At 36.3% G+C, this 19,997-nt stretch overlaps 1 protein-coding gene across 2 annotated transcripts; it reads right to left on the reverse strand.

Annotated features, from left to right (window-relative positions):
- Positions 1-182: 182 nt before the first annotated feature.
- LOC125226597 lies at positions 183-19,693 on the reverse strand. Of its 2 annotated transcripts, none has more exons than XM_048130605.1 (13): positions 19,349-19,693; positions 15,239-15,348; positions 11,041-11,153; positions 10,048-10,202; positions 9,154-9,308; positions 8,520-8,651; positions 8,332-8,413; positions 4,916-5,034; positions 4,722-4,840; positions 4,177-4,331; positions 2,828-2,982; positions 1,821-1,952; positions 183-888 (listed from the first exon to the last, which is right to left on the reverse strand). In XM_048130605.1, exons 1-13 carry the CDS (start codon positions 19,386-19,388, stop codon positions 679-681), a joined length of 1,677 nt encoding a protein of 558 aa, XP_047986562.1. In that variant the 5' UTR covers positions 19,389-19,693; the 3' UTR covers positions 183-678. The 2 variants fall into 2 exon arrangements, with proteins under 2 accessions (XP_047986562.1, XP_047986561.1); XM_048130604.1 differs by having other exon boundaries at positions 4,916-5,040; positions 19,349-19,691.
- Positions 19,694-19,997: the final 304 nt, after the last annotated feature.

The following is a 19,997-nucleotide window of genomic DNA, read 5'->3' on the forward strand; positions in this document are numbered from 1 at the left end:
CTTCGTCTTCGGATTAGATTTTAAAATTAATCGGCTGATATAGTCGTTAAGCGTTATGAATGTTATGTTATGATTAACAGATTTTGAATCTTTCAAGTGATTCACGAACACCGTGTATTAAGTTTCTAAAATACAAACTGCTACATTTTGATTCAGGGGTGCTCATCCAAGTAAAAATACCATTTAAATGCATCCAATATATATTATTTACTCTTTGGCGATATATTACAGATATACCATATTTGAAGAAAGAATCTACCGGGCTAGCACATGATTGACGCGACAATATATCGCCGCGACATAGTCTACTCGTCCATATGTTAAATCATTATGTGTGATCTACGTCGCGTCGAAATACTCAAGGCCGGTAGAGCGGCCACTTTAGGCACCAAATGGTAGAAGCGCGAAAGAAAACAAAAACAGATAAAAACAGTGATTTTTTTTAACAGTGGCGATCTACTCTGCAGGGTTAGCACATAATTGTCGCGAGAGTATGTCGCCGCGAGATAGATTACCCGTCCTTATGTCATTAATACAGAAGAAGACGTATCATCTATCTCGCGGCGACATACTCTCGCGGCAATCATGTGCTAGGCCTACTGATCGAGTGCTAGGGCCGGCACTGGAGATACTGTCGCGTCATGTCCTAGCCCTGCTGGAGAATTTGGAGATGAAGTCCTAATGACCCTTCTTCTTGATGTCCGAAGTGAGCACGGTATGCAACACGCTCATTTCATTCTCTCTGTTCCAAATATCCAGCTCCGCAGCTCGGACTTCTAATTCGAGTTTTATCTTCTTGAGTTCGTCGATATCTTTACCCGCATATAAGCTTCCAGCTGTGTCTTCTGTTCCTTCAGTTGTTGTTTCCGCATTTGCAGGTTCAATTACCTGGAAAATAAGAGGTAGGTCTTAGAAAATTAAAAACGTAAGAAATTGCTACCTACAAAAATATCAAACTAAAATCATCATCACAGGCCTTTGCGTCTATTGCAGACGATTTACGCATTGCTGTTTAGGCAACGGGTTTGATGACTGTGGAGGCCGATTCGCGAGCGGCACGACCTGCCACATTTTTGGCAGAGAAAACTCATGCCACCTGAGGTTCCAGTCTCGGTTTACTTTCTGCGACACCTTACTACTCTACACTGAGAGAAAATACAACCAGTTTTAATGTTCGTTCAACAAGTTTTTTGGTTAAAATAGCGCCTACGTGCTCTTTGGTTCAAACAACAAGCTACTTGTCATTTGAATCGGCAATATATTTGAATCAACAAGTCGATTTTATAAAAACAACCTGACACATATTGTTTTAAACATACGTTTGGCTGATGCAAACGGATAAACCGCAACAAGTCGAACTTTTTAAATTCACAATGCAAATTTCTCTCAGTGTATCTAAAGCATTAAACCAGGCTTGGTCGCAATAGCCTACTCCCTCCACAACATGCTTTCGCCATTCATCACGATCGTCAGCTAAAGTTTCCCAGCCTTGATGATCGATTTTGAATGCTGACATGTCTCGCTTAACACAGTCTTCGCAGCGGAAAGTAATATTGATGTCATAAAGGAAACATTAAAAAAATCGTTGCCAGGATTTTATTGGTAAACGGATACCTTTAGTTGCTATACTTTATATGAAAACCGTAAAGTGTAAACCGCGTTCTTAGTAGATACTAGAAGTACAGTCAGCTAAAAAGTGGTTTTTAAATAGAGTTGAAAAGTGGTAGACTACTTTCTTGGCTGACTGTACCTACTCAATTTTGCTAAATTAAATAAAACTCATCAGAGTTTTAATTATAAATCCTAACAGCGCCACTGACCTCAGAGCATGACAGGCTTTCTACGAAGACGTGTTGCAACTCCTGGCCTAGCAGTTTGAGAGTGGGTTTCTGGCAACTCATTATCGAGTTCTGCAAACACTCCAAGCTCTGGTCCACCAAGTTGCATTTGTCCTGTTGTTTAAAAAAAAGATAGCTAAAGTATAGTTGTTCAGATATTTAATAATGTGGCAGAGTTTCGGACAGACGATACGGGCAGATAGTCACCATAAGTGCGTTTTCACACTATCCGATCCGATATCGGATGTAGGACTGATAGCCCATACATTTAAGATGCCATCTTTGATTTTTGCCTTTGAAATCCTTCCGACATCCGATATCGGATCGGATAGTGTGAAAACGCACTAAGGATTCCTTTTGTACCTTTTGGTACGAAACTCGTATGAGAGTTCTCCTACGGTGTGCTAGGTTTCTCAGAATGTCCTATATTAATTATTTCAGATGACTAAATAAACAACATACAGTATTTTTATACGCACTTTCTCTTCATTGTTTTTCTTTCTGTTTTGTATAATTGTATATTTTAGGTATGTTTGCAACTACAAGTGTTTTATTTGTAGCTACATACAGTCGAGTTCATAAATATATGTACATTTCTTCACCTAAGGTTCTCTGTGCCTTAACTTGATGCAATAAGGTGAAGAAATGTACACATATTTATGAACTCGACTGTACATAAGTAGTACCTACGAAATTACGAATACAATACTTTTATTCTGTCCTAAAATTTTAGATTTGAAAACATTTTAAGTCCGTTTTCACATTATCCGATCCGATATCGGATGTCGGAAGGATTTCAATGGAAAAAATCTAAGATGGCGCCTGTGTGTGCGATATCGGTCCTACATCCGATATCGAATCGGATAATGTGAAAACGCACTAAGTGTGTGACAGCTAGGTAAGATACTCCTTTTGCAAATGAAGTTTCAAAGCGACCTCTGTTCAACGCCCTTCGTGTTAAACATATCGGTTTCTGAAGTTGTCCTTACCTGGTGTGACAGACTGAACAGCGAACCCAGTCCATAATCATTCTCGCTAGTGGCATTCAACAAGTTCGTTAGGTTGGACTGTACGGCTTGTTGGCAATACGCGATGTAGAACAGCGAGTCTCTAATGCACCGTGGACCATCCTCTTTGATAAATGCTGCAAAAAACCATTAACAAATTAAATCAATGGTTTACTACATACAGTTTGTTCAATTATAACCTCTTATCTTTTTAATTTAGTTTCAATAAATTGAATTGTCTTCTGTATTTGGCATAAAAAAAAAAACAATATTTATAGATATTGGGTATTAAAAGTGTATGATGACTACGTATTTTCGATTAAAAATGTATGTAATTTTTTATTTATTTTGGCCACCGAAAACGCTGTCAGCGATGTAGTGTAGTGACATCGAATTCGAACCTTAGTGCATGTCAATACAATCACTGACATATTGAACTTTATGCCTTCATACTTGAAAAAGTCAGAAAATTTGCACAGATAATCTAGAGGTATAGTGTAGTATAGATTAACATGACTGTATTGTTTTCGCCTGATTACATAAAAGTATACATAAAAAATTTTTTTTGCTGTTTTTGAGTCAAAATAAAATATGGCTATATTTTATTTCGGTTAATTGGACATTACTTAATCATACATATAAGACAGACTTTAAAAAAGGGTCAAGTAGCCTATAGCGTAAGCGTTTGTAGTGAATTTAGCTAATGTAACATACCTTATGGACGGTGATGCCATTATGGACAAAAAAACACAACAAAATAATACTTGGTGTAAACTTGAATGAGTCTTAATTACTGCATTAAGCATGAGATAAGGTATAAAACATACTAGTTTGTTGCTCCAAAGATATAAAGAAATAGCGTTATTTTGCGAGTGTCCATTACTGGAACCGGAAAACTGCGTACCTCCTATGATGGACAAGGAACAATTTACAAAACCAAAATTTACAAGAAACAATCCTATGTTAAAATAACCCAAACTAATTTTGTTTGTGGTATGTAAAATTAACTCATTGAGTATCAGTTGGCTTTAAAAGTAAAATTTTAAACTTATTTCACTGTCCATAATGGGGGATGGAGAACTGCCGTCCATGACTGGAGAAAAAACATCTAGTTTTAATTTGTTAACTATGAAGAAACCAATAGGATTATCTATTTTGCAATACGCTTGAAATGTAAAAGAAGGATATGACATTCAAGATTTAACACGCTTAGCGGTAGAATTTTTACATTTATCAGTCAAATAGCAAAAAACAGGCGAAATTTTTTCTTAAACTGTCCATGATTGGATCCGTTACCTTACGTACCGAGTGCTAGGTCTACAGGCACTTACTCGTCACCCTGGCTGCGTCCTTTTCGCAAACGAAGTCGATCAAGGCGTTGGTAGTTTTCATCAAAGTGTGCCCCAATCCGGTCGGCAGGCATGGGTCCATTCCTTTGACTAGATCGCTGGTACAATCCTTTACCTGCGGAGCTTTAACGCAGTATCTAGAAAGCAGAGTTTATAATTTGCAGGTTATGCCGTTAAATATAAGCCCCAGCAGGGTTAGCGCATGATTGCCGCGAAAGTATGTCGCCGCGAGATAGACTACCCGTGTACCCGTCCTTATGTCATAAATACAGTTAGAAGAAGACGTGTCATCTATCTCGCGGCGACATACTCTCGCAGCAATCATGTGCTAGGCCTACAGCTCAATTGAGGAAAATAAGAGTACAGGCTGAAATTTTCTCAGCCAACCCACATCATATCCAGAAAATAGCCCATTACAAAAATTACATTCTGTTTATCATATAAATTTACGACACACTTTCAAACCGTAGTTCGTAATGTGGTTAGTTTCTTAAAATTACACATTTTTGCGTGAAAATAATACTTACTTTTTGATGGCTTTGTCCACTCCACTCCATCTACTGCTCTCCGCTTCCTCCATTTCTTTCGCAAAAACTTCAAAATTTGCTGCGTTGTCCAAACACTTTGGAAATGTTATTAATGCCGACTGAAATGGAAATCCAAAGTGTAAAGTAAACGTTATTCGTAAAACTGTCACTTAAAATTAATGTTGACTAAGTACCTGTACTTCTGGCGTCTTTTCTTCGGCATGAGTTGCGTTGCAAATTTCTGTAGCTACCAGTTTGCTGTATGCATAAGGCGAATTATCAGAAACATCTAACGTGGAACCGCCTGCCGCTCCTGTTACTGAAAAACATAATATGTGAGTGTGCACGGGAAAACGTCCCACTTTGTCGATTGCTATAAAGCCGCTTTGTCGGTTTATTCATATAAAGATATTATACAAGTAAATCTCGCCTTAATGGTAACCGACAAAGTGGGACGTTTTACTAAACACACTCACATATATTAAGTAATGCAGCTATAGGAATCTCACCTACTAGTTAATATAAATGACCTACAGCATTACCAAAATAAAATGTATTAGTCACTGAGTCTATAGACTGCCATCTCTCGATTGATCATACATCATTTGAATTTGAATCTCAGTTTTGACAATTGAGGAGTCACGGATTGTTTATGATCCATACCTTTAATGTCTCTTTTTAGGGTTCCGTACCAAAAAGGTACAAAAGGAACCCTTATGGTGCCGCTCTGTCCGTCTGTCACATTCCTAAATATCTCGAGAACTACTTATGCTATCGGTTTGAAATTAGGAATAGTTATGAACTAATGTTTAACCTCTACAAATGGGAAGTATTATTTTTATTTATTTATTAATATTAATTATAGAAAATGGCCAAAATGATAGGGGGCAAACTGTAAATGTCAAGCTACTAGGTCAAGTGGGGTATCTTTAGAAAGAGCTCAAAATGAACATATCAAAATATTTTTTTATAATTCTTTTGTTGTGAATGTAAAAAAAAACCCCCCCTAATCTCCAAAGTTTACCAACAAACAGTTATGAAAAGTTTACGATACATTGGTTTTATCTTAAATATTACAGGAAAAATAAAATCGTGTCTGTATCTTGAAAACTTTTTTTAATCGACAAAAAACTTTTCAGATTTTAACTTTCAACTTAACCACTTTTGCGGATGTGTATCGTACTTCAAATTAATACGAGATTTTACGTAAAATATTCTCTTTCAAAGAAAGTTAAAACTGTCGAAATCGGTTAACATTTTTTTATTTTTTATTATTTAAATAAGTTACACAGCATAACAGTAAAACCAAGGCACTGTGAAACTAAAAAATAAAAACAATGGGTGTAGTGTAGCACATAAATAGTAAAAAACAGATTAAAAACAGACGAGAAAAAAAAACAATATTCTATTTAGGCGACGACGTAACAGCGTGGCTCCGTCGTTGCGTCGTCTGACACGGCGTAGGGTAGGTACCTATTATAAAGAACTATTCCTGAAAAACCAACATACTATACAAGTCGCCCAAATTAGTTAGCGAATTCACCGAGAGATGGCGCTATACACAATAATGATCATTAGTAACTATATTAGAGTTATATGTGAAACATGAGATTGTTTGAGAAACATGAGTACATTTAAGTTTAGGTAGGAAATCTAATCATGTAATCATCATATTGTTTTTTAGTTTCTCCGTGTTTTCTAACGCGTTTATTTTTTGAAGGCGGTTTTTTTTTAAGTTTTAACTAGGTAGTTTGAAACAAGTTTGTACGGAACCCTCGGTGGGTGAGTCCGACTCGAACTTTGCCGGTTTTTTTCGAACACTTGATATAATATTAATGTTAGCGCTATCTAAAACCGGGCACCCACGGGCAACTTTGTCACGGCTAGGGATTGCAATCCGGTCCGGCGGATCCGGTAATCCGGCCGGATCCGGTGCTTTTTTCATGCTACCGGATCCGGTGAAATTCGCCGGATCCGGTGAAATTCGCAGGATCCGGTAATGTAATTTAATATGTTAGAATAGTGCAAAAAAAAAACATTTACGCTAACATTTGAACGTAGCTTAACAGGGGATTGCAATCCGGTCTGATTTCCAATAAAAAAATAATTTAATACGTACTTTTTTTGCATTACTAGGCCGTTTGGAAGTAAAATAATGTGCTCAAGTAACGCGTCAAACTTTCCGTTTTTGAATCTGTTAGTGAAATCTGTGCAATTGTTCGCTTGGATGCAAAATGTGGAATAGTGGAGACTGGAGTGACAAAGGGCCATACGACAAAACTTTTCGTTAACATGGTAGCACACAATTCCAAGAGTTCCCTCTAACGAAATAACGCAACCATTTCTTTCGGCTGGAAATCGCCTGCCGCTGGAAGGAGCCTTGTCTTCTCCGGGCGCCCTGTAAACTCATGGAAGCGGTCCGTTGAGGATGAACTACGAGCGACCGGATCGAGCTGGAGCGAGGCCACGAGGGTAGCTGAAGATAGGAAGGCATGGCGCGAGCTTGAGAAGGCCCTTTGCATCTCTGTGGTGACGTAGGACTACAAGAACAACAACATTTTCAGCATGATATAAAAAGTATGAGGGCACATTGCTACAAGAATCATAAAAAACAATTCAAAGCTTAAATATGAACATTTTTAAAAGGTATCCAGTAAGATTGTGGTTTCAGCAATATAATAGTAAGGTCAATTACTCTTGATGACTTTAATTTAGCTACTGTAGTTTTTTTTAGTTCTTTGCGTGTGAGAAAAGTTAACTGTAAAATAACACAAAACATAATTATCTTTTTTTAAATAGTTATCTCATAATGCATGTAGGTAATGTTATAATGTCCGTTCTTAATTGTATCTTAAAAGCTCTATAGGTATTACTGTAAAACAATACACTAAAAATAATTTTGTTATCCTTGATTGAACGTTTAAAAAGAACGAAAGAATTTTATTTGCGACTGATTATTTTAGTAAAATTTACTTGTTACCTGGTAAAAATATTATGCTGAAAACATACAAAAAAAGTTACTATTTGGGTACTTTTAATCCTCAAGGCCAATCCGGCCGGATCCGCCGGATTGGGACCAAAATCCGGCCGCATCCGGCCGGATTGGATATCAGACCGGATTGCAATCCCTAGTCACGGCAACTATTTTGTCTCACACACTATCAACCTATGGGCTAGTATGAAAGTGCGCACACTTACCTAGCGACGCAACTTTTCATACATTGGATGCAAGAAGACAAAATAGTTCACTCTAATCGACTGACACGTCTTTGATCTATCTTATCTTATCTTAAATCTTCGGGGGCCCTCACGGATACACTTCGACCCAACGGGATCTTTTGTGTAATTACCCCCTACGATCCTAAGATCCTTCAGCTATTCAGGAGCTTCTTGACCATCTCCACGTATACGGTAGCTCTCTGAAGTCCTTTGGTATCAGGTAGCCTGCTCCAAAGTACTTCATTCTTTGTCTGGCGAGGGCGTGACATTCACACATTAGATGTCTGACGGTCTCTTCCTTTTCGCCACACTTTGATCTATCTTAGTTTCCTTTGTTATAATCCTCGAATTCTAATTAATTTTATTTCTATTAGTTGATCGATATATTTACCCGTAGTTGCTGTAGTTGCAGTTACATTCTCTACTGTTCCTTCTAATCCTGTGTCCATTTCGGCATATGCATGTTGAAGTACCTATGAAAATATTTAAAATTGACATATATTTCTAAAGGAATTAAAAACTTGTAAGAAACTCTTGGAATCGGCCGAATCGGCGTGATGACTGAAATTAGGTACTAACCTTAGTGCAAGACAGGCTTTCTATGTAGACTTGTTGGAACTCTTGTCCCAGTTGCCAGATAGCTGGGTTCGGACAAGTTTTTGTCTTATTCAGCACACATTCCAAAGTCTGGTCCACTAAGATACACCGGTCCTGTATGAGTAGTAAAATAAGTAGTTATTTGCTTTACAAGAGGGCAAAGTTGTGGAAACCGCACGTGCCAATTGTATTGACACCAGAGCAAGCGAAAGGCTCCTATATTCATAAGAATGTCTTGAGCGTTGCGAGTGTTTCAAGGCACGTAGGATAAAAAAAATGCCAAAGAGTGAAACAGAAAAAATTTCACCACACCCGTATGAGGAAAATATTAACTGTAAAATATCAAACTAAATCACGTAAATTTTTTTACATTTACAAAATCATCGTTTAAACTTCAATTCTGCCAGCAAGCTTTGGACATCAAGTTAAAATTTGTATGAAATAACTTTGCACTCTTGTAGATAAATGCAATTTTGCTATCCGTTTTCGAAGAAACAAGAGTGCCTTTACCAGTTGGTCTGGTGAGAAAATCATTGTATAAATATCATGAACACGATTTTGTTTACTTTAGCCTAACCATGTAACAAGCGTTTAGTTTGATTTTTCGAGTACTTACCTTTTCAGGCATTGATAATATTGCAGTAGCTAGTTCGTCGCCGTATATATTTTCAAACTTCGTGTAATTATATTTTATGGCATTTGGGCAGGAAAATATGTCCATAATCGAGTACCGAGTTGTGATGCACTGTGGTCCTTCCGCTTTAACGAATGCTGTAATGGAATAAAATATGTCAGTTTTAGGAGACTGCTCATGAATAATTATAGTTGAATATTACTAACGAGAGTAAATTAAATCGCGATGGCTTGCCGGAGCGATTTAAAGACTCGAGTTAGTAATATTCATACTTCCCGAGTTACACACAATGCTTTTCATCAAACTTGCATTATAAAAAAGGTAAAAAATATTTCAATACAGTACTAGAAATCTCTTAACTCCCTAGGGAGAACAATTTTTCTATAACTCACGCTCCGCCTGCGTGCAATAGCACATTTATTGTGCGAGTGTGATGAAAAATAATAAATTTAAGGCACGTATTTAGTTTCATACACGGTGTAACATGAGGAAACCTATTTTTAATATTTCGCCTGATTTCAGAGTTATTAACTTTAAAAAAAACAAAGAACTATTATTTATTAAAACTTACAAATAACATTTACTTGTTGGGTGAAAACCAAAGTAAAAAATACCAGATTTTTTTGATGAAATTTACTTTCTCATGTCCTTCTTCTGGCTTCAGAAATGCGTGTAAATATTGAAAAATGCGTGTCAATATTTGTACACGCATTTGTGGATTAAAAAATACAAATGTTAGTCATGTCGTTTGACGCATCATCTACTCATCACCTTAATTTACTTTGGCATAAAAACATAATTATACATTGTGTGTAATGGCTTCTATTTGCCGCATTTTTCTAGTGCTAAGTTTTGTTTAGCCGCGTCTATACTTACCGGTAGCCCTGGCTCCGTTGTTGTCGCAAACGAAGTCAATCAGGGCTTCGGTGCTCTTCATCGCGGAGCGCTCTATTCCGGCCGGCATGCACGCCCTCATTCCTTGGAACCGTTCGTTGGCACAAGCCTTTAGTTGCGGAGCTTTAGCACAGAACCTAGAACATAGTATAATATTAGGTAGTACCTACGTATACAGTGTAATTTTTATAATAGAAAATATGTAAGGAGGTGATTAATTTATTGATTATACATACAGAACCCAAAATATAAAAAGTGTACCTTAAAATTACTCAATTTTTTTATAAATTTCCATAAAATATGGACAGGATTTCACAGGATAAATAAAACATCGGCGATGCATTAGAGCATATTAAGGTAAAAAATCGCACAAATTAGCCGATTGACTTGCCCCGCGCGTGACGCTACCTCTGTGCGGCAGCGTGTGCAGACGCGGAGGACTCGATTGCGGTTCCTTATAAGGTGCATTACGGTTATTCCGATAGTCGTTTAATTTCGAAAGTCGCACAAAAATCACCATTATTTCCATTCCCCTTTCGGAATTACAAGAGCATTTTTGTCATTCAGAATTACCCTAATGCACCTTACATTGGAAGTTATTTGAACGCGATTCGACGCGTCGCTAATGGACACAGTTTCATAAGAAATGCAGATGACGAATTAATGAGGTTCGACTCGACGATCCTAGGCGGCTTAAGAGTGATTTTGAGACATCATGAATGCGAAATTTAAAAATATGTTTTATTATTTTTATTTTTTTACATAGCCAGCCCGTCGTGTCCATAAATATTACCTGTTATAAAAATTACACCCTGTATAGGTATCCTGTTCAAGAGTCTAGCGACATTGCGTAATTTTTGGGTAATATTGGCATCCAACGATATTCTCCATGATTTCAGGTGAAAATAGACCCCGTGAGGGATTTAATTAATATTTTATTTTCCAATATTTAAACAAATACTAGTACCTACTTACATTTGGATTATTTCGTCATATACTCCGCTCTCCACAGCTTTATTCATTTCTTTCGATAATGTATCAATATTCATCGTGTCGTTCAAACACTTTGAAAATTGTATTATTGCAGTCTGAAATACAAATACATATGGTCACTTCTTAAAAACGCAACCAAGTCCGTGTGGACCACGCACAACACAATGGAGGAGTAAAGGAATATTCGGTGTTCGAGGATCAGGGTCACTGATAGTGAAAGAAGTTTTTAAGCCCAATGTATCTAATTATGTATATTGTCTTAGCTACCTTTAACGGCCCAGCCACGACATTGGTGTAAGTGCGACAGCGGTGAGCGGCAGCCATACGTGCGAATGAAAAGTCCCATCGCTGTGTCTCGTACCAATGTATGGCCATGGCCGCCGCTCACCGCTGTCTCGCTTAGACCAATGTCGTGGCTGATCCGTAAGTGCGTTTTCACATTATCCGATCTGATATCGGATGTCGGACCGATATCCCATACATTACAGGCGCCATCTTGGATTTTTTCTCGATCGAAATCCTTCCGACATCCGATATCGGATCGGATAATGTGAAAACGGTCTTACATACACTGTAGTCGTAATAGCAATCATTCCCAAAAAGTATTATTTTAAACGTTAACTAGTGTAAAGTCGCCGTCAATAGTCATACTAGTTATGAAAAAAAAGCTGCACTTTTGGATGGAAGCAAGCCGCTTTGCATGGTGATAGTAGACATCATAGTAAACGATTTTTTCCGAGGATATCGAAATTTCATCCCTTAGGAAGCCGAGCGTAGCGAGGTGTTTTATGAAAATTAAAAAAATTCTATCTTTTTATTGTGTAGTCCGATTTTGACAAAACGTATCTCAAATGAAAAGTATTAATTTGTGTAATTGAAAAAAAAATACAAAGAAAAAAAATTTGCAAGAAAAGTAAGAAAAAAATGAAAAAAAGTAAATTTACGTCTCGCACTGAATAACTTCAAATAATGACAGACAAAATGTACAATGTCGATATACGAGTTTTTTTTAATCGAAGACAGATAAATTTGTAGTTGAAAACTGAAGACCGCATTGAAATCGGATTAGCATTTTTTAAGATACAAGTTGCCAAAATTGGGAAAGATCGCTTTATATGGCCACTTTGAAATTCCTTTGCCAGAAAGTCAGAAATAATATGTTTTTCTGACACAGAAAAATACATAGTAACAGTACACATCAAAATAAAATTAAAAATTCCGAGGATATTATAATTTCATCCCTTAGAACGACGAGCGTAGCGAGGTCGGTTACGAAAACCGAAAAAAAATCTCATTTTTTTGTACGTCGTCCGATTTTGACAAAACATGTTTCATTTGAAAGGTATTGCTTTATGTAACTTAAAAAAAAATATTGAAAAAAATATTGAAAAAAAATGTAAGATTTTTTAAAAAAAAACCTTAATTTTCGTATCACACTGAATAACCGCAAAAAACGGTAGACACGGTGTATAATTTCGATATATGATTTTTTAAAATTAAAGACAAATAAATTCATGAATATAAACTAAAAACCGAATCGAAATCGAATCAGTAGTTTTTAAGATGAAAGTTGTCAAAGTTGGCTTAGTTTGTTTATATGGTCGCTTATAAATTCCTTAGGCAGAAAGTCAGAAACATTATATTTTTCTTACAGTTAAAAGTATGCATAGGTAATAGCCATCATAATAAACAATTTTTTACGAGGATATAAAAAATTCATCCCTTGGAAAGCCGAGCGTAGCGATGTCTGTTACGAAAAACAAAAAAAAGGCAGTTTTTTTTTATTGGATCGTCTTTCTAAGGGTTTCTAAGGAATGAAATTTTTATATCCTTGTAAAAAAATGTTTATAATGATGTCTATTACCTATGCATACTTTTAACTGTAAGAATAATTTTTAAGAAAAAAAAACCGCCTTCCTTTGGGGTTCTGGTGATAAATACTTATACTTTCAAATGTTGGATTATGTTATCAATTCGTCTGTATATTTTTTAATGTTTGTTATTCGATATCTCCGTCATTTCTGAACCAATTTTGAAATCTGGATGATTCTGAAGTACTTACAGATGAGAATGATTATCAGAACGGAACTCTAACCAGGGGCGGCTCACTCTTCATCAGCAGTTCCACTGCACCAAATGTCACTGTTCTGGACGTAAGTGCATGCTGTTCTTATAAAAATACCAAAGTCACTATAAGTGTGCCGTTCAGATTTGAGGAGTTCCGTTCTGACCATCATCAGCAATTCCACTGCACCAAATATCACTGTTCTGGACGTAAGTGCATGCTGTTCTTATAAAAATACCAAAGTCACTATAAGCGTGCCGTTCAGATTTGAGGAGTTCGGTTCTGACCATCATCAGAAATTCCACTGCACCAAATGTCACTGTTCTGGACGAAAGTGCATGCTGTTCGTATAAAAATACCAAAGTCACTATAAGCGTGCCATTCAGATTTGAGGAGTTCGGTTCTGACCATCATCAGAAATTCCACTGCACCAAATGTCACTGTTCTGGACGAAAGTGCATGCTGTTCGTATAAAAATACCAAAGTCACTATAAGCGTGCCGTTCAGATTTGAAGAGTTCCGTTCTTGCCATCATCAGCAGTTCCACTGCACCAAATGTCACTGTTCCGTACCTAAATGCATGCTGTTCCTTTAAAAACACAAAAATCACCATATGTATGCCTTTCAGATTTGAGGAGTTCCCTCGATTTCTCCAGGATCCCATCATCAGAACTGGGTTCTGAGAAAAATGGGACCAATCTGTATGCATATACATTCAATCAAAAAAAAAATTTTCAAAATCGGTCTAGTAACGACGGAGATATCGAGGAACAAACATTAAAAAAAAAAAAAAAATATAGACAGACATACAGAGTTACAGACGACTTGATAACCCCTTCCTTTGAGATTTGGAAGGCGGTTAAAAATATAATGTTTCTGACTTTCTGCCTAAGGAATTTATAAGCGACCATATAAACAAACTAAGCCAACTTTGACAACTTGCATCTTAAAAACTACTGTATCGATTTCGATTCGGTTTTTAGTTTATAATCATGCATTTATTTGTCTTTAATTTAAAAAAATCATATATCGAAATTATACACCGTGTCTACCGTTTTTTGCGGTTATTCAGTGTGATACGAAAATTAAGGTTTTTTTTTAAAAATCTTACATTTTTTTCCAATTTTTTTCAATATTTTTTTTAAGTTACATAAAGCAATACCTTTCAAATGAAACATGTTTTGTCAAAATCGGACGACGTACAAAAAAATGAGATTTTTTTTTCGGTTTTCGTAACCGACCTCGCTACGCTCGTCGTTCTAAGGGATGAAATTATAATATCCTCGGAATTTTTAATTTTATTTTGATGTGTACTGTTACTATGTATTTTTCTGTGTCAGAAAAACATATTATTTCTGACTTTCTGGCAAAGGAATTTCAAAGTGGCCATATAAAACGATCTTTCCCAACTTTGGCAACTTGTATCTTAAGAAATGCTAATCTGATTTCGATGCGGTCTTCAGTTTTCAACTAAAAATTTATCTGTCTTCGATTAAAAAAAACTCGTATATCGACATTGTACATTTTGTCTGTCATTCTTTGAAGTTATTCAGTGCGAGACGTAAATTTACTTTTTTTATTTTTTTCTTACTTTTCTTTCAAATTTTTTTTCTTTGTATTTTTTTTAAATTACACAAATCAATACCTTTCATTTGAGATACGTTTTGTCAAAATCGGACGATACAATAAATAGATAGAATTTTTTTAATTTTCATAAAACACCTCGCTACGCTCGGCTTCCTAAGGGATGAAATTTCGATATCCTCGGAAAAAATCGTTTACTATGATGTCTACTATCACCATGCAATGCGGCTTCCTTCCATCCAAAAGTGCAGCTTTTGGCCAAAAATTCTCCATAACAAGTATGACTACAATAGAAATTGTCAACAATGTAAACAAACTATTATATAAAATATCAATATTTTAGCACAATTTTATTATTTTAAAGATGGGGATCATAATGTGAGATGAATTGGTTAAATAACACATGGATTTACCCAGTATCTGATGAGTTAGAATGGAGATTAAAGACATTTTGACTTGGTTTGACAAGGTTTGTTTACATTGTTCACAAATTCTATTGACGGCGACTTTATATTATAATTTTAAACATACCTTGACTTCTGGAATCTTCTCTTCGGCATGATTGGCTTTGCAATAATCTGTAGCCACTTTTTGAGCATATTCATCATAACGTTCGTCAGGAAAATCGAACGCAAATGATCCTGCAAAATAAAAAATACATTCGTAACTCACACCTGCATTCCCCGAAGGGGCAGGCAGAGCACATGAAATTGCTCAAGTTTCAGTGCTACTCTTAGCAATTATAAGGTGGAAAGAAAAGGAAAATATCGCAGTCCCCCACATCACAATTGAAACCCATGTCCCGCAGTCGATTTCTACTACACCCGCGGGAGGAAGGGTGGTGGTGATATCCTTAGCCCGTCACTAGGCGGGCGGGTAAATAAAAAACCGGCCAAGAGCGTGTCGGGCCACGCTCAGTGTAGGGTTCCGTAGTTTTCCGTATTTTTCTCAAAAACTACTGAACCTATCAAGTTCAAAATAATTTTCCTAGAAAGTTTTTTTAAAGTTCTACTTTTGTGATTTTTTTCATATTTTTTAAACATATGGTTCAAAAGTTAGAGGGGGGGGGACGCACTTTTTTTTTCTTTAGGATCGATTATTTCCGAAAATATTAATATTATCAAAAAACGATCTTTGTAAACCCTTATTCATTTTTAAATACCTATCCAACAATATATCACACGTTGGGGTTGGAATGAAAAAAAAAAATCAGCCCCCACTTTACATGTAGGGGGGGTACCCTGAAAGAACATTTTTTTCCATTTTTTATTTTTGCACTTTGTTGGCGTGATTGATATACATATTTGTACCAAATTTCAGCTTTCTAGTGCTTACGGTTACTGAGATTATCCGCGGACGGACGGACGGACGGACGGACGGACGGACGGACAGACAGACATGGCGAAACTATAAGGGTTCCTAGTTGACTACGGAACCCTAAAAATACATGACGCAATCTTAGGGATCATTACAAGTTTTTCGCAGTAATTATTTAATAACATGTGTGCATTATTAGCCGTTTGTTTTTGCTAGAAGATAAACGATTACTTATGTAGGTACCTACATGCGGCCGGCATCAAAACAAATTGTTTATTAAATGTTACATAAAAATTTGATTTAAATGTTTATCACAAAATTCAGACCGCAGGAAACAAGTTTAGTGATAATTGCTTAGCACTGTATAAATAAACACTGAATTTAGCATAGCAACATGCCTACAGATTTCATCATCATTGGTCCGTTTTCGTATTATCCGATCCAATATCGGATGTCGGAAGGATTTTTATGGAAAATCCAAGATGGCGCCTGTAATGTATGGGATACCGGTCCTACATTCGATATCGGATCGGATTATGTAAAAACGCACTTAGGGTCTATCTAATTATAAATCCAAATGAAATAATGACCCAGTGTCACATAACACGACACTTATAAGATTTTTTTTCACCAAAACCCACCTACATACTTCAGTTAAATAAAGAATTATGTCGATTAAGTGCGTAAAGGTAGATCAGCGCTGGAAGCCACCAGCAACACGCTGAGGTGAGGCCATTTCGTGGAACTTCATTCCTTTCTGTCTTGTTGTTATTATGTGTATTTTGTCTTGTCTGTGTTCACGAATAAATGTTATTCTATTCTGTTCTAATAATTTTACAATAAACAGCGATAATTCATACTTTGGCATTTCTTCATAGATTAGATTATGGAGATTAGAGGTAAGGAGCGATAGCTTTAAGTATCAGAAGTGCACATATAAAAGAAAAGATAGGTGATAGATAGGCGCTGCAATAGCAGGTACATTAGGGTTTGACAATCTCTTATAGCCTTCTCGGTAGTGACCCCGCCTACGGAGCAAGAGGTCCCGGGTTCAAATCCTGATGAGAGTTTTTTTTACTAACATTTTTTTAATATTCAAAAATATTTTGTTTTGTTACAACTTTTCGAAATTTCATTCGCAAGAGTTATAACATTACCTAAGAATATCCCCATCCCATATCCTAAGATGGGGCAAACAATGTAAAAGGGTTTAAGTTGACTTTTGTATAAATAAAACAATAACTAAACACAATAAAATACACAAAAGAAAAATTAAAATATAAAAAAATCAAAAAACAAAAAGACCGCTGTCAGGATCGATCCTGAGATCATCTGCATACGAAGCCAGCGCACTACCACGGGACTACGTCTTGACCTGCTCAGTCCGACGAAATCAGCCTAGAGAAAAGAACGTCTAATGTCATGTTACGTCGTTGATCATTGAGCGAGACATGCGCTCCAAGCGGAAAAATTTGTAACTGCAATTTCAAGGCCTCAGCCGGTCATTTTTGAGACTGTTCTACTTCGACTGATGTTTCTCCTTACCTCTATTCTCCCTGGATCAGATCAGACATCCTGACGTAACGCATCGTTCCAAAACGCGTATGTGAATAATGAAGTATGAAATTCCTAATAAATAATTAGTTAATAAGGTATGAAGGTATAACAACACTATATTTAAAGTATTTATTTTAAAACTAAAACAATATACTACAAATATATTTGTATTATTTTTTTTACATCCAATATTGTTGACAGAATTTGTTTACGCAATTCGGACCGTATCTTTTTCGAATTTTTTTTTTCCAAAAAATACGAAAAAAGTTTTGTTTCAAGATGTCAATGGATGTTGGATTCACGTTGGATTTGAAAATTACTTTTGTTAAGTTTTCTGCGTTTTGTAGGTATTTGTGTTTTACTGCGCACTTTAAATTTTATCATTATGTAGAACCTTATAATTAAGTATTAATAAATAAGTGGTGAAGAAGGATTTCACTTTCAAGGTATATTTTTACTTCTACTAGGTTGCCCCTGCTGAGGTGAAAGTTATATGTGCGACACGAAAACAAAGTTATTCTTATTATGTATGTATTTCGTATTTTTTAAGTCCCTTTCCTCGCTCCCTCGACTTTCGCATTCTGGGGATTTTGTCACACAATGCAAATACCTATCAACTTTGTACTCTTTTTGCATAATAGTTATTTCAGTTATTTGTTTTACAAGGGGGCAAAGTTGTTGTTTAACCGCACGTGCCAATGTTGGTACCCGAGCAAGCGAAAGATTCCAATATTGAATCGCGAGGGTGCGAGTCGTTCAAAAAGTGGAATCTTGAGCGTTGCGAGTTTATCAAGGCACGAAGGTTAAACAAATTTTGCCACCGAGTGAAACACAAAATTTTTCACCACACCAACACGAACAAAATACTGACTCTAAAACGTGAAACTAAATCAAAGCCATCAATTTATTCAATAGGTACATATTTATATTTCAAAATCATCATTTATCTATACGTAAATTCTATCAGCCAGCTTAAGACATCAAGTTAAAATTTGTATGAAATTTCTTTGCAGTCTTGTGGATAAAATGCATTTTTGCTATCTGTTTTCGAATAGCAAAGTAAACCTTTAGGGTCCCCCCACATCTAGCGTCTCGCGAGCGTCGCGTCGGGCCAACTGTTTGGGCAAAGCCTGACGCCGCGTCGACGTCGCATCGACGCGACGTCTTTTTCCATACAGTTGGCCCGACGCGACGCTCGCGAGACGCTAGATGTGGGGGGACCCTTACCAGATGGTGTGGTGAGAATAACTTTTTTAGTAGGTAGGTATTAGTAAATAGGTGCAGTAGGTTCAGAAAACAGCGTTCCTAAAAGTTATAGTGCTTTTTCTGAACTTAAATACCTACTTAGCTTATAGCAACTTTGAGGTCTTAATTCAGGTTTATGATCAGAAACATAGGTAAGTATAATGTGCAAGTAAAAAAATAGTTCGAATTTTGTACGTTTGAATAACTAGGAAAATAATTTGGCAGCGACATAATAATTATAAATTATTGTAAGTACTTCAAACTGCTGGGTCTGTCTTTTTAACACAAATAATTTTTTTAAGGCCACTAAGTAGGTAGACTTATTTTTTAAAAATTACAAATCATTTATTCAGCAACCTGGCCACAGGGGCACTTTTACACGCCATATATACAAAACATTTAAAGTTGAAATGAAATTACAATTGATTTGATGATACTAATTCTAAAATTTTAATTAAAAATAACCCTTCATGAACTTACATAAGTGTTACTAAAGTTTTGTGTTGTTTATTCAATACTCACCCACGACTAGAGCAGCAAGAACCACAAAATTCCACAACATATCTAATAATTTCAGTGCCAAATGTGTCGTTGCAACTGCGTCTCTACCTTTGCACTGACCTTATAATCACAGTTCTGCTACAAACCCAAAATATGTTTTTACATTCACACACATACATACACAAACACTCATACACATGCTTCTGTCTCATTTTGCATGGTTCACACATATATGAAGCGATGACCTGATAAAAAACGTCAAACCAAAATTCTCAGACCAGTTCAGCCAGAGACAAGTTAATACATATTAAAATAATTTCAAAGATATGTCGCCTCTTTTACTTGTTCATTTTTAACCCCCGACGCAAAAACGACGGGGTGTTATAAGTTTGACGTGTCTGTATTTCTGTTTGTCTGTGTGTGTCTGTCTGTGTGTGTCGGTGTCGTAGCTCCCGAACGACTGAACCGATTTATATTTAGTTTTTTTTGTTTGAAAGCTGAATTAGTTGGGAGTGTTCTTAGCCATGGTTCATGAAAGTCTGTCTAGGCACTATGTCGGGGGTTTTTTCAAAACTTTGATTTGGTGGCTATTGTACTTTATTCGACATAAAAAAATACTTTGGTGTTTGAGAAAAGAAGTAAGTAAGTACTTACGAGCACCTATTACCTA

This window comes from Leguminivora glycinivorella, chromosome 5 (genome assembly GCF_023078275.1).
Source record: "Leguminivora glycinivorella isolate SPB_JAAS2020 chromosome 5, LegGlyc_1.1, whole genome shotgun sequence".
Taxonomy (NCBI): Eukaryota; Metazoa; Arthropoda; class Insecta; order Lepidoptera; family Tortricidae; genus Leguminivora; species Leguminivora glycinivorella.

What these genes read in the sequence shown, in the direction of transcription:
- LOC125226597 (XM_048130604.1), bottom strand. Translation starts at nt 19,388, where the DNA reads ATGTTGTGGAATTTTGTGGTTCTTGCTGCTCTAGTCGTGG. An exon ending in TATGACGAAATAATCCAAAT is followed by an intron (nt 10,203 to 11,040) that starts GTAAGTAGGTAC and finishes ACTATGTTCTAG; the next exon opens with GTTCTGTGCTAAAGCTCCGC. An exon ending in AAAAGACGCCAGAAGTACAG is followed by an intron (nt 4,841 to 4,915) that starts GTACTTAGTCAA and finishes TTTCCATTTCAG; the next exon opens with TCGGCATTAATAACATTTCC.